This window comes from Nannospalax galili, unplaced genomic scaffold (assembly GCF_000622305.1).
Source record: "Nannospalax galili isolate Female #2095 unplaced genomic scaffold, S.galili_v1.0 scaffold346, whole genome shotgun sequence".
Taxonomy (NCBI): domain Eukaryota; kingdom Metazoa; phylum Chordata; class Mammalia; order Rodentia; family Spalacidae; genus Nannospalax; species Nannospalax galili.
Window position 1 is genome coordinate 1,657,943 of NW_008357637.1, and position 15,903 is coordinate 1,673,845.

The window sequence follows — 15,903 nt, forward strand, 5'->3', positions numbered from 1 at the left end:
ATGGAGTTTTTACATCTTACCCTTCGTGACTTCAATGTCTTTCCTTGTGCCAGCTAATGTGCTATATATCTTCCGAACAAGTTCCATGTTGTTCAGTAAGGAGTTAAACGCATTGAAGTAGGAGAAGCTAACTTGGTGTGAGATACTTCCTCCCGCAGCCTAGAAGTGACAACACAAGACGTAAAAGTCAAAAGTAAGAAACGTGTTTTGGGCACTGTACTGTTTGCTCAAAGTGGATCCGAAGGTGTCTTTGTCATCAAAACAATTAACAACCAGCCCATAAATATTAGGAGGGTATCTGACTAAAACACTCAGAGCATTTTGTGCCCTTAGGGAAGTCTGTGTAATTTAGTTTTAAGGAAGAAAGCAACATCTGGAAGTTGGACTTCATGGTTCATCTACCGATAAGGTCAGAAACAACAAATATAATTATTGCAGATCAAAAACTGGTTATTTAAACAAGATTTTTCAAGACCCACAACTATGCAACTCCTGCTGGTCCTGGAAAAATATCAATGTATAATATAAGGAATACTTCCTAAACTTGTTAATTTTTTTCCTACACACATACACAAAATACAAGTAACTTTAATATTTTTTTCTATGCTATAGCTTGAACCCAGGGCCTCATCTATGTGCTCTACCTCTGAGCCATATCTCCACTCCTAGTAGCCTTAAATTTTAAGACTATTTGATTACATCAGCTTTACTTAAATTTCTTTATTTTATTTTACATATGAGTGTTTTGCCTGCATGTACATAAGTACACTATGCGCGTGTAAACCTGCCGAGGCAAAAAGGTGTCAGATCCCTTGGAACAGGAGTTAAGGATGGTTGTTAGCTGCCATGTGGGTACTGGGAACCAAACCCAGGCCCCCTGGAAGAGCAGCTGTTTTCTGAATTTGCAACATGAAAAGTACAACTATGGAAAACTCCCCAAACATCCAGAAGACCTGGGGAGGGTTTAAACTCTGTAGTTATGTCCTCTGTGCTCTAGCATCACATGGCTCACTCCGACTGGATAGTACACAAGGGCCCTCAGCATCTCTGTAGGTTGCAGAAGTTAGTAATTCCTCTCTCTGCCCAGCACTTAGGCAAAATCTCAAAAGAGAAAGATTTTTTCAGCTTCCAAAAATCTAATTTTCAAGTTAGAAGTCAGAGGTAATTGAAAATATGACGCTTTGAAACTCAAAGAGATGCTTATGGAAATACCAGGGTAAAAACCTTAATCAAAAAAGTCTATTACAGATAGAGTAACACTCTTGTTTCTCTTGAGATCATATTAATCCTTCACCTTTCACAAATATTGTAGATAATGCTGGACAAACATGTCTGCCCCACTACCCCTCATAAAAATGCTTGAAGCAAATATAGATTTAAAAAAAATTTTTTTAGACAGGTCTCACTATGTAGACCAGGTTGGCCTCAAACTCCCAGAGATCCACCTGCCTCTGCCTCCCAAGTGCTAGGATTAAAGATATGCACTACTATGCCTGGCCCCCAAATACAGATTATGTTTTTATTGATATGAATTTGGATATCAAAAGCAGGATTCAGATTATTTAATATAATCCTCTGAGGATTGGGAATGTCTTCTGGTAAACTGAGGCAATAGCCATCTAACTCAGTCAGAAAATAGATCCCTCCACCCTAACTTATTGAGGGAACCCTTCCCTCTGGATTGATTTTCTTTCCTCTGATTCTCCTTTCCTCCCTGCTTTTTCTTTCCTTCTTTCACTTTTTGCTTGCGGTTGGGTATGAGGTAAAGGTAAAGAAGTGGGGGATGGGTGTCGGGGGGTGAAATGTGTAGGGGACAGTTCCATGTTCAAATTCACTGAAGAAAAGGAACAGAAGTTGATCTTTCTACCCCAGTCTAAATCAGGGATAATGATCTTCAGCTGAAACAACAAGAGTCTCCATTGGCTTGCCTCCATTCAAAACAAGCAGTAATCAAAAACTTTTACAGAACTCTAGGATGTGGACAAGAAAACAGGAAGCGAGGAAGGTTTCTCCAATGTGTAAGGAAGTGAATGACATGTGTTTGCTGTGGGTCCAGATGATTGCTTTATAGATATTTGCACTTAGAAAAACAAAACCAAAAACACCACTGCATCTGGTATATATGCAATGAACGCACAGGTGAAGGGGCAGAGAGGCGTGACCCCAGAGGATGATGGCCACAGGTTTCCTCCATCCTGCCATGGGCATGGTTATTAAAACAATTCAGAGGCCAGTGACCATCCTTCCACTAACAGAGGAAGAAGCCATCCCAACCAGACCTGTGGAGTGGTGGGGGTGTGTGAAAGAGGTCAAGATGAAGGCACGAGTGCACTGGAAAACAGTACCTGCTCACCCTTGTCTACAAACACTCTGTCCTTTGAAATGGACTCTGTAGATGGAAAAAAACAATTTGGAAATACATGAGAGCAAGAAGATGGTTATGAATGAAGCTTGGAACTGAGGATGCACTGCTCACTGCCACCTCTGCACCTCTCCCCCAGCCCATTTTCCTTCCACTCACCCAAGCATGAAGCTTGAATAGCTAAGAGCCATGTGGGCACGAGAAGGCAGTCCAGCACCCAAGGGTTCTAAATGTCTCAGGAAATTGAAAGTGAAAGCACTTGCTTGTTACTTACAGAAACTAAGTTCTCCTCCACAAAAGGAGTGAGCATGTGGGACCGGATGGTGACCATGATGTCACTGAAATCCAGACCTGAAATCATGCCACTCTTGCTTTTGTCTTTCAGTGCGAAGGCTTGCCTTGCATGTTCCAGTTGCAGCTCCTGCAGGAAAAAGGATTAGAAACAGAGCATTCAAATGGATGAAAGACATCCAAAGTACGCATTCTGGAGAAGAAAGGACAGACATCCTTCCCCCATGTGTGCTTACTACAGAGAGAAACAATGTACAGTTCTGGCATCACAGTAGAGCTTTTGATTTCTTTTAGGAGGCACATGCTTTCTTAGGAATGTACTACAGACTATTCCCTGGGAAAAGAGAGTGAATCAGAGAAGGTAATAGAGAGGAGAAAGAAACTTCAGATTTCACTGGAAGTTTTCAACACTAAAAACACCCATGAATATAGTATTTTTAGTGCTTTATTCCGATCTCTAAAATACACAGTACTTCATTCTCTCCTGCTTGAAGACTTTGTCATCCCAAAGTACTTCTTGAATTAATAGCTTCCATTCTCTTTCAATTTTAAATGTTGTAATCAGAGTCAATCTCTCCCCTAACCTCTGAATCAGATATCATTTTTTTAAATGATTTTTTTTAACAAAATCAGTGTGAAACTCGACCAAATGGCATATGTTATAATATACTGCATAATTTTTTGTTTGTTTGAGACAGGGTCTCCCTGTAGACCCAGCTGGCCTGGAACTCGCTATGTAGATTAGGCTGGTCTCAATCTCAGCAGAGATTCACCTGCCTCTGCCTCCTGAGTGCTGGGATTAAAGGCATTTACCACCACGCCCAGATAATACTTCATAATTCTAAAGTGAAAGTTATGAATAACAAACTATACAAGCTGTGCTCATGATCTCTCTGTCAGGCTCTGGGCACAATCAAAGACCCAGATGTACTCAGATGTACTGGTACATCTTGTAGTAACAGTGAAGAGCTAGAAACAGCAGGCTTAGATGGAAGTCTGCTTAACACATAGTTACCTCACTGGGGAGATGATTCAGCAGGTAGTGTTTGCTGTGCAAGCATGAAAATCTCAGTTCAATCCCTAGCACCCATGTAAAAAGTGGGCATAGCTTACAGTTGCCTATAACCCCAACAGTGTAGGGCAGAAACAGGAGACTCACTAGGACTTTCTAGCCAGATGCAGGGTGATCAAGCAGGACACACAACGTCCTTCTCTGGCTTCCATGCATGCTCCCCCATTTGTATATATACCATACACACATAATACACACACACACACACACACACACACACACACACACACACACCCACACACACACACACACACACACACAGAGCAGTTACCTATCTGCTCCACCAGCCCAGCCTCTGCCCTACCAAACCTGACTGAAGACTGGAGGCTGACTACCCATCAGGAGAGTTTAACAGAGGAACCAGGGAGTAGTGGAAGCCAGGTACAGTTGACAGAGCATTCAACTGAAAGAAGGAAGTAAACTGCAGTCCAAGTCCATATGAACCATAAAGGCCTCTAACCCTCTTCCCTAATCAACAACCAGAATATTAAAAAGCCAGGTCATATTCCTGTTGTGAGACCAGATAATTGTGCTGATTCCCTAATTCAAAAAACCTTAGCACACAAAATACAGGGTTTCAATGAAAGAGCCTTATCACAGCATTTTACACCAAAGTCTAAAGTTAATAAACCCATAAACCCATAGCGCTCAATAATTCCTAATCTTGAATATAAGCAAAGGACCATCAGACACAACAAAAGTCACTAACAAGGAAAAAAAAAAAAAAAAAAAAACTTGGGAACGGCGTGGTGGCGCCCACCTTTAGTCCCAGCACTTGGGAGGCAGAGGCAGGCGGCTCTCTGTGAGTTCAAGGCCAGCCTGGTCTACATAGTGAATTCCAAGCAGTACACAATGTTTAATTCTGAATTTCTATAATTGTGCATCTATCCCAGGTTCTGAAAATAACCTTTTGAAGCATCTCCTATTTAAAAGTATCAGAAAAGGGGCTGGAGAGATAGCTCATCAGTTAAGAGCACTTACTGTTCTTGTTGAAGACTTGAATTTAGTTCCCTGTACCCAGATCAGGCAGTTCATAACTGCCTATAACACCAGTTCCAAGGGATCCGACACCCTCTGTTCTCCTTGGATACCTGCACACATGTGGTACACATAAACTCACACAGCCTCACATATATACACATAAAAATAAAAATAAAGAAAATCAGAAAGGAGCTGGAGAGGTGGTTCATAGGTTAAGAGTCCTCCTGCAGAGGACTCAGGTTTAATTTCCAGCACCCACACTGGGTGGCTCACCACCACCTGTAACTCCAGCTCCAGGAGATTCTACTCCCTCTTCTGGCCTTCAAAGGCAACTGCATACATGGTACACATAAATGCACATAGGCACACAGCCATAATAAATAAATAAATAAATAAATAAATAAATAAATAAACTTTTTAAAACTAAAAGGAAAGAAAACTGGAGAGGACAGAAGAAAAAGAAATTGGGGGAAAACACACTGTAGGAAAATGATAATTTTTTTCAAAATCAACCCCATTATTATTATCATTAGAGGTTAAAAAAAACAGTGCAGCACATGAAATAAGAACAGTATGCTATTTTTTCCCTTTGTTTTGCTTTGTTTCTGAGACATGATCTTGCAGGCTGGACTCCAACTTGCAACATCCCCCTGCCTCAGCCCACAGGCTGTGCTACCATACCCAGTTATGATATTTTTTAAGGAAGGAATATTCAGAGAACCAAAAGAATTGAAATATTCAAAACACTAAAAATATAAATTTTAAAACTTAATGAGAAGGAGCTGAGCATGGTGGCACAAACCTTTAATCCCAGCAATGAACCCCTTTAATCTCAGGAGGCAGAGCCAGGTGGATCTGTGTGGGACTGAGACCAGCCTGCTCTGCATAACAAGTTCAGGCCAGCTGGGAGACCCTGTCTCAAACAAACAAAAACCAAAAGAAGAAGAAGAGGAGGGGGGAGGGGGGGGGAGGAAAATAGAAAAGAAACTAAAGGATCATAAATATATAATAATCCTACAAAGGACAAAATTTTTAAAGAAAAATTCAAGAAAGAAAATCTCAAAAACTGTACTTTTCCTATTGGAAGATCCTACTGAATGTCCTTTGCAACCTGGGACTCCACTTGGTATGGGCCACATACATAAAATCTTTTCTTAAAGATTTCCTTTGGCAACCTGGGACCCCCATCAGCATCAAGCTGCACATACATCCGACTCCAAACAATGGAATAAGTTTCTCCTTACCCGACAACCATCAAACATGGTTAATTTCTATTCATATGTATTCCTAGCTCTATTCTGTAGAAGGGTAAAGGGACAATCCTGCCTGAACTAGTTTCTGAGAACATGTGCAAGAAGGTAAGCTGTGTCCTCTAAGTGAACTTTTAGGGAGAAATCTCTTATTTTACCAACTTTTTTTTCAATTAAAAAAAAATCTACATTTTAAAAATATGTGTGTTGAGGGGGAAAAGTCTAGCAGTTCCTGAAAGTGTTAAACATAGAGGCCAGAACATGGCTCAAGGTACAGCAGCTGTCTAGCATGCACAAGGTACTGGGTACTATGTCCTTTTCCACAAAAAAAGAAGGAAAAGAGGGAGGAAGATGAGTTAAATACAGAATTATATGACTCTGCAATTCTACTCCAAGGTATATACTCAAATACCTGTGTATGAGTATTTGTAGGAGCCACTATCACAAGAACCACAAAGTAAGAATAACTCAAATGCCCAGCAACTGACAAATGAACAAAGTATGTTGATACAGTGGAATGTTATTAAGCCAAAAAAAAAAAAACCACAGAAAGATACGGGATACTACTACATGATAAAATAAAGACAAATCTCTTTTTTTGTTCTTATGTTTATGTGACTTGAGGCAAGTTCTCACATAGCCTAAGCTTGCTGTGAATCAATATGTGACTGAGGATGACTCTGAACTCCTGATCCTCCTGCCTCTACTTCCTAAGTGCTAAGATTATAGGTGCATACCACCACACCCAGTTAAAGCCTGCTGATTCTTTTGCTTTGATTTGTAGTCTGGGGACTGAACCTGGAGCCTCATATATGGTAGGCAAGTACTCTACCGCTGAGTTATGAGCCCAGTACCAATATGGATAATTCTTTAAAATATTATGCTGGGGCTGGAGGGATGGCTTAGTGGTTAAGAGCACTGACTGCTCTTGCAAAGGAGCCACGTTCGATTCCCAGCACCTACATGGTGGCTATGATCCGTCCTTAACTCCAGTTCCAGGGGAATCTGAAGCCCTCTTCTGACCTCCGCGGCATTGCATGACACGGGTGCACTCACATACATGCAGGCAATACACTCATACACATAAAAATAATAAAATATTTTTTAAAAAAATATTATACTAAGTGGGGAAAAATGGCACACAAAAAATCCTGCCATGCAATTCCATTTACATGAATGTCTAGAATAGTTACACCCATAGAAACAACAAAAACAAACAGATGGACAGTTTCCAGAAACCAGGAGATGGTTCTCAATGGGAAGTGACTACGAAAAGGGTTCAAGAGTTTCTTATGGGACAATGAAAATGCTTGGAATAAGATAGAGGTAGTGGTTGTAAAATACTGTGTATGTACTAAACACAGTGAATTGTATACTTTTAAAGGGTTAGTTTTATATTATATGTTATGCGAACTTTTATTCCCCTGCCAAACTTTTCTTACCCTCTGTAGTACTTACTAGGAGTCAAACCCAGGGCTTCATGCATGCCAGGCACTGAACCACATACCTGGTCCTCATTTTTTTTTTTTTTTTACAAAAAGAAGGAAAATTCTCGAAAAGTTCCAATAATATGAAACTAGTAAGATAGCCCACATGTTTTAAACATACCAGAGATTTTAATAATAACAGCAATGTTTGAAGATGAATTAACATTGATAGTAGAAAAGTAAACAAAACTTGGAAATCCTAAGAAAACTAGTAATTCTAGTCACAAATAGTACAGTTGTCCCTCAGTATCTGTGAGGTATTTGGTTCCAGGACCCAACCCCACTGATCTACTCCCAGTGGACAGTGAAATCTAAGGCTGCTTAAGTTCTCTGTGTGTCCTCCCATACGCTTTATCTCTTCCATGTAATCTACATACATCTCATACACATACACACATAGACACACACATACACACACACACACACTCACACATGTATGATATATATTGCATTTATTTATTTTCTGTGTGTGCCATGGTGCACATGTGGAGATCAGAGGACAGCTTTCAGGAGTCAGTTCTTTCTTTCCACTGTGTGGGTTCAAAGAATGGAACTGAGTTCATCAAACTTGGTGGCAAGTGCCTTTACCCACTAAGCCATCTCACAAACCCCTCCTTTATATTTCAAATCATCTCTACATTACTTATAAAACCTAATACAGGGCTGAAGAAAAGGCTCAGCAGTTAAGAGTACTGGCTGCTTTTGCAGAGAATCTGGGTTCAGTTCCCAACACCCACATAGTGGCTAACAACCATGTGTGACTGCAGTCCAGGGGATTCTTCACCCTCCTTTGGCCTCCATAGGCACTGCATGAAATGGATACAGGCAAAACACTCATACACAAAAAATGAAAATGAATTTAAAAACACAATACAATATAAATGCTATGTAAATAGTTGTTACACTCTATTGTTCAAGAAATGACAAAAGTCTGTACATGTTCATCACAGATACAACTTTTTCCCCATATTTTCTATCTGTAGTTTCTTAAATCCACAGATGGAGAACACACAAATATGGAGAGCTATAATTATAAAATTATAGTAATTCTAATGATTACTGATCTAAACAGACTCATAGCATAATTATAGAAGAATGAGGGTAGAAAATGTCCAAGTCTGTGATTGGGAGGGAGAGGTAAAGAACTAACTCCTAATCTCACACACTTGGAACTCAACCAAATATACCCCCAAGTAGAACACTTAAGAAGGGCTTCCACTAAGTAAATGGAAGACACGCTGAAGGAACAGCTGTCAGCACTAAAGAAATTGCTGCTGGTGGGACAGGAGTGAAAAGGGGTGAAGGAGGACTTCTATTTCTATACTAATCTTAATAAAGCAACAAGGACCGGAGCCCACCTGGAGAAACTGTGTGAACTCCGTGTAGTTCAGGTGTTTCTTCCGGTTGTGTCCAAAGTGCAGTCGGATGAACTCACAGTCCCAGTTAAAAGGGATATGATGGTGAATAATAGTCTGTCCAAAAATTTCCTTGACATTTTCTTAAAAGGGAAAACAAAAGCCAATCAGTTACACCTGGAATAAGTCAATTAATCCACTGCAATGTTCCTACAGAAAAAAATTAAGAGAAGTTTTAAAAGTCAATCTCATCTGCTTCTAGTAAGATTAACTGCAAATCTCTTCTTGTGCCCAGAAACCCATGCAGAAACACAATTGATACAAAATATAATTTTACACTTAATATTGTGTACCATTACATATAAGGCCATGATATTCTTAATTTCTCTTGATTTATTTTTAATTAGGAAGTGATTTCTATCTTGCACTATAAATGGCTGCTACTTTACACTCCAGCGTAAAATCAATAGTGTTTTCCTGGTTCCTCAAGGAGTCGAATTAAGCCTTTTATCAGAAGCATGAATACCTAAATTATAGTATAATGCAATATTTGTCATACTAAGTATGGTTTGATTGAGGCTTGATTATTACATTCACACTAGCCTGAATATGTCTATTGAAGATAGGTATAAGAAATACTACCAAAAGAGTATCATTAGCTCAGCAGCAAGCACCTTATTAAAAGCTTCTGATAGTGTCAAAAATATGGTCTTGACACAAAGCTTCAAAATCCCCATAAAATCCAAGATTATTAGTCTGAACTATTAAAATATTTTAAGATAAGTGAAATTAGTGATTTACTTTTCAGTGAAGAACCAAACACGGTACACTAATTCCTCCACAGTTACCAGCCACACTGCACAATATACAACCAAACCCTCTGCTATCTGTTTTCATGCACTAGCAAGATCACTCGTCTTACATTTACTATGAAAATCAGTTCACAGATGACTGGTACTTTAGCAAGCATAAAGTGGATACACTAATTTAGAAGCTCATGCCAAAAAAAAAATTATTAACAAAGTTAAGAAAGCAGGAAGCCCTTTTACTAATGCCTTAAGAACTAAATTATTTTCAAATTTAAGCCAATTTTATTAGTGAAAGGCTATTATCAATAGCTATCAATTATACTAGAGAATTAGTAAATACATGTTTATTGTTTTATAATCACCTCCAACTATGCTGTTTTCTGTAATTTCTGCAGGTTCTTTCGATATGACACTGATCTCATTGCTGGCAATGGTATCATGATTCTCTTTGCTTTATATACCCCTTTTCTCAGTGAAAGCATTACTATTGGGTGGCAGAGTGTACGAATTCTAAACTGGAAATCCTACCAGTCTGGACTCAGAACAACAGCTCTAGTTTACAGGAAGCAGCAAAGTTGAAAGATGACATTGGATGTCACTGGGGAGATGGGATTCTCATCTTTCCTTTCAAATGGACACAGGATGCGTTTCTTGACTAAGTAGCAACAGAATTTCAAAGCTTCAAATCATGTCAAGTATGTTTATCTTACATAAACTAAACACTATATGGGATTTCTGTTCTAAAAAGACCTCAGTAGCAATTCATGAAATTCTGGTTTTAATCAACATAAAGGATTATCCTTAAAAGTAGGCATGGGGATGTAGCTTGTGTAGTATGCTTGCCTACCATGCATGATACCATGGGTCCAAACCCCAGTACTCTACACCCCTGCCCTGGAAAAAGAAGTGTATGAAATTTTATGCCGTGAGGTTAAAGCTTATAAAATAATATAAAATGTTTAGAGTTTTAAAAAAAATGAGGTATCAGTAAAGTTTTTTAGAATCAGATTAGCTGCTTCTGCTCCCAAATTAACCAGCTTAACTACTTGTTTTAAAGATTTAACCAAAAAAAAGGTGCTAAAATTAAAAGAGGAAAAATTTAATGAAAAGTAGGATAGCATAAATTGCTACATTTATGAAATAATAGTAAAATTGTTAAAGAAAATAAATTATTTCATGATACCCTTTATTTTTAAAGGTGACAACTCCAAAATTTCAATTATTTAATACAAAATTTACATATTGCTACAAGCTTGAGGCTATTTAGCAAGACCCTGTCTCCAAAAAGAAGAGAATGTACATATTGCTGCCTGAATAGTTTTTATGGAATAGTAGATACAAATGAATGCCTTTTATATTAGGAAAATATCTGAATCTGAAATGTGACACGGCATCAAATAAAGTCAAAGGCTCAAAAGCCTTCAAAGAAGATTTAATTACAAGCTAAATTTTTATTTATATATTTGTTTGTGGTAATGGGGATTGAACTCAGGGCCTCATGCATAATAGGCAAACATTTCAACACTGATCTACACCCCTGCCCCAGATCTTTTTTATTTTTCTAATTTACTTTAATTTATTTATATATTATGTGTATGAGTGTTTTGCGTGAGTAGGATCCCCTGGAACTGGGGTTACAGACAGTTGCTAGCTGCCATGTGGATGCTGGGAACTGGACCCAGTCCTCTGGAAGAACAGCCGGTACACTTAACCTCTGAGCCATCTCTCCAGCCACTATTTTTTTTTATTTTTGAAACAGGATCTCACTATGCAGCCCTGGCTGGCCTGGAAGTCACTATTAGACCAGGTTGGCCTTGACCTCAGAGATCTACCTGCTTCTGCCTCCCAAGTGCAGGCATTAAACGCATGTGTCATCACACCCAGCTTCTCTTTTAATTTTTATTTTGAGACAAGGTCTGATTTTCCCAGGTTGGACTAGGACGTGCTCTGTAGCCCAGACAGGCCTTGAACTTGAACTTAGAATATTCCTGCTTAAGCTTCCAGAGTAGTTAGAGTTACAGGCCTGCACTATCAAGCCTGGCATGATTTTGTTTTGTTGTGGTTTTTGAAACAGGGTCTTATATTGTCACCCAGGCTGGCCTTGAATTCTTGGTAATCCTCCTGATTCCACCTCCTGAAGGCTGGTATTACAGGTATAAGCTACCATGCTGGTCTCACAAACTAAATTTATAGTAGGGGGAAAAAATCATCATAATTAAAAAGTTTTTTTTAGTGCTACTAATGATCAAACCCAGGCCCCCACCAATGCTAGGCAAGCACTCTACAACTGAGCCACACCCCAGCTCTATAATAAAAACTTTAACTGGAAACCTTGTCTCGTTAACATCCTAGCAATCTAAACTCTTAGAATGCCTTTTGAGCAATTAATGACCTAAATTACTCAGCAATCTCTCCAAATGCAGAAGTGGCATTTTCCATGAGTAGTATTTGGATTTTCCCTGCTTCTCCCAAAGCGGTCCCTTAACAGCTCTGTACACGGTTTCATGGCGACATGGTGTATTAACTATTCTAAGATACTTGTAATTCCATTAGTCAACCACAGGCTACAACTGCAGTTACTAGGACTAATAAAACTGTAAACTTATTCTGGTACCTCTTGAGATGTACTCTACAAATCTTGTTGCTATTCTACCAGGTCCCTAAGCCTAGTCCAGGAATGTCCCAGAAATAATCCATGCTACAAACTGCTTTGAAGTCCAATTTGTAATCACCACTCTTCTTTTACAGAAATGTGTTGACTAAAAAAGTTATATGAAAGTCCCAGAACTAAGGAGTTTAATACTGTGTGAGGGAACAGCTTGATCAGCTGATGTTCTTTTCTCCCTTGGTTTTAGAAGGTCTTACTTGTGAACGGGAATAGCAATAATCCCAGATATACCTGACTCATCCACTGCAGCTGCTTAACAAGTTTCCCACCCAGAGAGAATCCCGTCTTTCCAGTGGCAAACAAGGATCTTTAGATCTAAATAGTATTCTTTTCAACTGCTATTTCAGTGGCCATAGCTATGGTCTGGATGGAAGGGCTATGACAGTCACATCTTGGCAGCAAGATCATGATCCAGGACTAGGTTAGCATTCTGTTCACTTCTGACATACAGAAACAATAGAGCATTTTTTTTTCACTTCCTGCAGAGCATGGCTTAGGAAAGGGATGTCCTATAATTCCATTGAAAAGGGAATTGGGGCCAGATAACAAAAGTAGCCTGTCATTATGTTCTCTTTGCTCAAAGGAGAGGAGCACAATGATTTGTCAGGAAGGCAGGTAATGGTGACAACTGTGATTAAGTAAAAATGTCCAGAGATGTATATTAGTCAGTTTAGCTGTATCAGTCACTTATAAAGATTGGACTAGATGAATTACACATTGAAGCATATAAATTATGTAAATATGTTTTAACAGAGGTTTCCATTTCCCCAGCAGCCCACACTGTGTCTCCCCATCTCATCCACCCTCATCCCTCCCCTGCTTCTTATGGGAGACTTCCTACAGGTCTTGATCACCTTTCTTCAGTACAAAATTACCTCTGACCGGGGCTGGCACTCTTCTCCAAGACTGCCACCATGCCTGTTCCATGAATGAGCCTGGAAGGAGCTGCTGTACCAACGGTGTGGCCAGAGAACTCCTCCTGTAGGTATACAAGCCATCAGCCCTGTGACATAGCCCACCTACCATCAGCCCAACTTGACATTCTGATTCCAAGGATTCCAGCCCAGCAGGAACCACTGCTTCCAACTTAAAGACTTAAGACCAACCATTCTTATGGCCAGGGAGCAAACGTTCTCAATAGCTGGGTTTCACCGGCACGGTTCTTAAAGTGGTCAAAGAGGCTCTTAGGATACCCATGGTGAATGGTGGCTATCCTTGTGTACAACTCAACAAACACAATGGTGAGACTTCTGGAAGTACTTTTCAGTCAAGGAAAAATTGGGAGGAAGGAGGAAGAACAATCAGGAGGCCAAAAAAGAAAACAAAAGAAAACAAACAACAACAACAACAACAACAACAAAGAAGACCAACATCAGGAACTTGTGGAGGAAGTCCCAACCAACAGCATGTAGACTCAGTCACAGCTTCCAGGTTCTACTCCCAGGTAGAAAGTATTAGTGTCCTGGGTGAACTCCCTGTTACTCTGGGGGAGAACATTTCTGTTAGCCCTTTACCTACCTCCAGAAGGGATTACTGTACAATCAGTCAACAGAGTAGTCCTGCTGCCAAACATATATAAAAGTACATTTCTCAGGAAAGATGAGTTCATAGTTAAAGAACATCTATTATCACAAAAGCTACAACCATCAACAGTCTACCATCAAGTGGCATAAAAACCAGTGAGTTCTGTCTTTTAACCTCAACCTAAAACACTTGAGTAGCCTTGTGTATTTTTTTTTAATGGTCCTCTCTGTGATGTCTGAAAGCAATACAAAGAATCTGAAAAATTCTTCCTGATATAATCAAACACCCATGTGAAATTCTACTGCATACCAAATTATCCTAGTTACTTGTCCCATTTGAATCTCACATCATTCCAAGTCTACAGTTTCGATTTCACCGAGAACGAGTATAGCATTCTTGGTATTTCACTACCATGTCCTGACACTAACAACAGTGGTCATGTCTTCCCTTGAGGGGACAGCCAATTTTAGAGGCACAAATGTAACACATTTTTATTTGCTGTATGCTGTGCATACTGACAGCCAACATGGTAGTAAATCAAAAGATACCCTTGCTTTTGAAGGTTTCTACAGAATGGGCGTGTCCTTGGGAAAGTTCACTCTGAAGAGTTCCCAGCCCTAGGCAAACACTTTGGAACACAATGTGAATGAGTGTTTAATAGAGAATCCATAACATTTAACATGCTTTTATTGTTTATTAATTAAGAAATAAGAGTTTCGTTTCTTTACTGTTTTCAGAAGGGAGGCCTAGAATTTGTTAAAGTGATAAATACTTTCATTTAAAACTTGAGACAAATGCATGGCAGCACGATGCTGTATTACCACTTAATGCAGGTTAGGTTACCTCAACCTAATGCAGCAGGATACCAGGACAGAGTGGATAACAGTGAGATATAAGCAAGTGGACACTGTCTCTAGCTCATACCAGTCATGCAATGGCCTCTATAAGGCTCATGCCATTTGGCAGTAACAGATATAAGCCATTGAGTAATTATCCACAGCATGCATTAGAAGTTTTATTAAAGATCATCAAAGAGGAGACAATTAACTAATGCTTTTAGTTAACAAAACAAAAACCCATGTCCAGCACTCAAACAAATATTCATTGTTGCTATCTACAAAGATGCATATAATTTAAATATATACCGATGTATATAAAAAGCTTATCTAAAAACAATCAAGACTGGGAGTGGTGGCCCACACCTTTAATCCCAGCACTCAGGAGACAGAGGCAGGAGATTTCTATGACATGGGGACCAGCCTGGTCTACATAGTGAGTTCTAGGCCATGTGGGAGACCCTGTCTCAAATTAAAAAAAAAAAAAAAAAAAAAAGGCACAGAAGAGAACAGTATGCATAAGCACATAACAATAAAAGCCGTCACGAGGTCTACCAATGGCAAAATGAGTTTCCCTGCCCTATTGCATTTTGCATCCAATATTCCCTCCTAACTTTCATACATAAGAGGAAACTATACCTTAATTAAAAATTTGGCTCCAACTTAAAAAATATATATATATATATATATTGCTATTTGGTACAAGGGATTTAACTCTAGTTAAAATGAATCTCAAATTTATTTTTCACTAAACATGTGCCCATAAATATATAAGCACAATTCATTTTATTAAATAGGTACAAACATGAACACTAACCTTATCACAGATCCAAAACTCTTATAAAAATAAACTCCAAGTTAATTATTTCCTTATGTAGAAAATCTGCAGTCTTAAAAACTTACTGCCTGAAATAAGTGGCTCTTAAAAATCTTCTTATATGGTATTTGCCATATGTAATGATTTCAATGCTTATTTTCTTGAAAACATAAATCAAATTTTCTCTTTGTTATAATTCTTTTCAGTTTAATTGAGAAAATTGGTCTAAAAATGGGGCTGGAGCTTGGTGGTAGAATGCTTACCTAGAATGCATGAGGCCATGGTTCAATTCCCAGGACCACAAAAAGAAAAAAAAGTTATCTAAAAATGGATCCTTAAAACTAGGAATAAGGTCAGGTGTGGTGGCACACGCCTTTAAGCCCAGCACTTTGGAGGCAGAGACAGGTGGATCTTTGTGAGTTTGAGGCCAGCCTGGTCTACATAGAGAGTT

The 15,903-nt window shown here is 39.1% G+C and overlaps 1 protein-coding gene across 5 annotated transcripts in view; it reads right to left on the reverse strand.

The window, feature by feature from the left end:
- Slc25a12 (solute carrier family 25 member 12) overlaps positions 1-15,903 on the reverse strand; it is a 97,478-nt gene that overhangs the window by 35,891 nt on the left and 45,684 nt on the right. For 3 of the 5 annotated variants that reach the window (XM_029557268.1, XM_008855256.3, XM_008855257.3), the window contains 3 exons: positions 8,802-8,941; positions 2,637-2,783; positions 21-159 (listed from right to left, as the gene is read on the reverse strand). In XM_029557268.1, coding sequence (XP_029413128.1) covers positions 21-159; positions 2,637-2,783; positions 8,802-8,941 — 426 coding nt within the window. Of the gene's footprint in view, positions 1-20; positions 160-2,636; positions 2,784-8,801; positions 8,942-13,150; positions 13,255-15,903 lie in introns of all 5 variants that reach the window. The other 2 variants (XM_029557269.1, XM_017794911.2) reach the window with 1 other exon arrangement.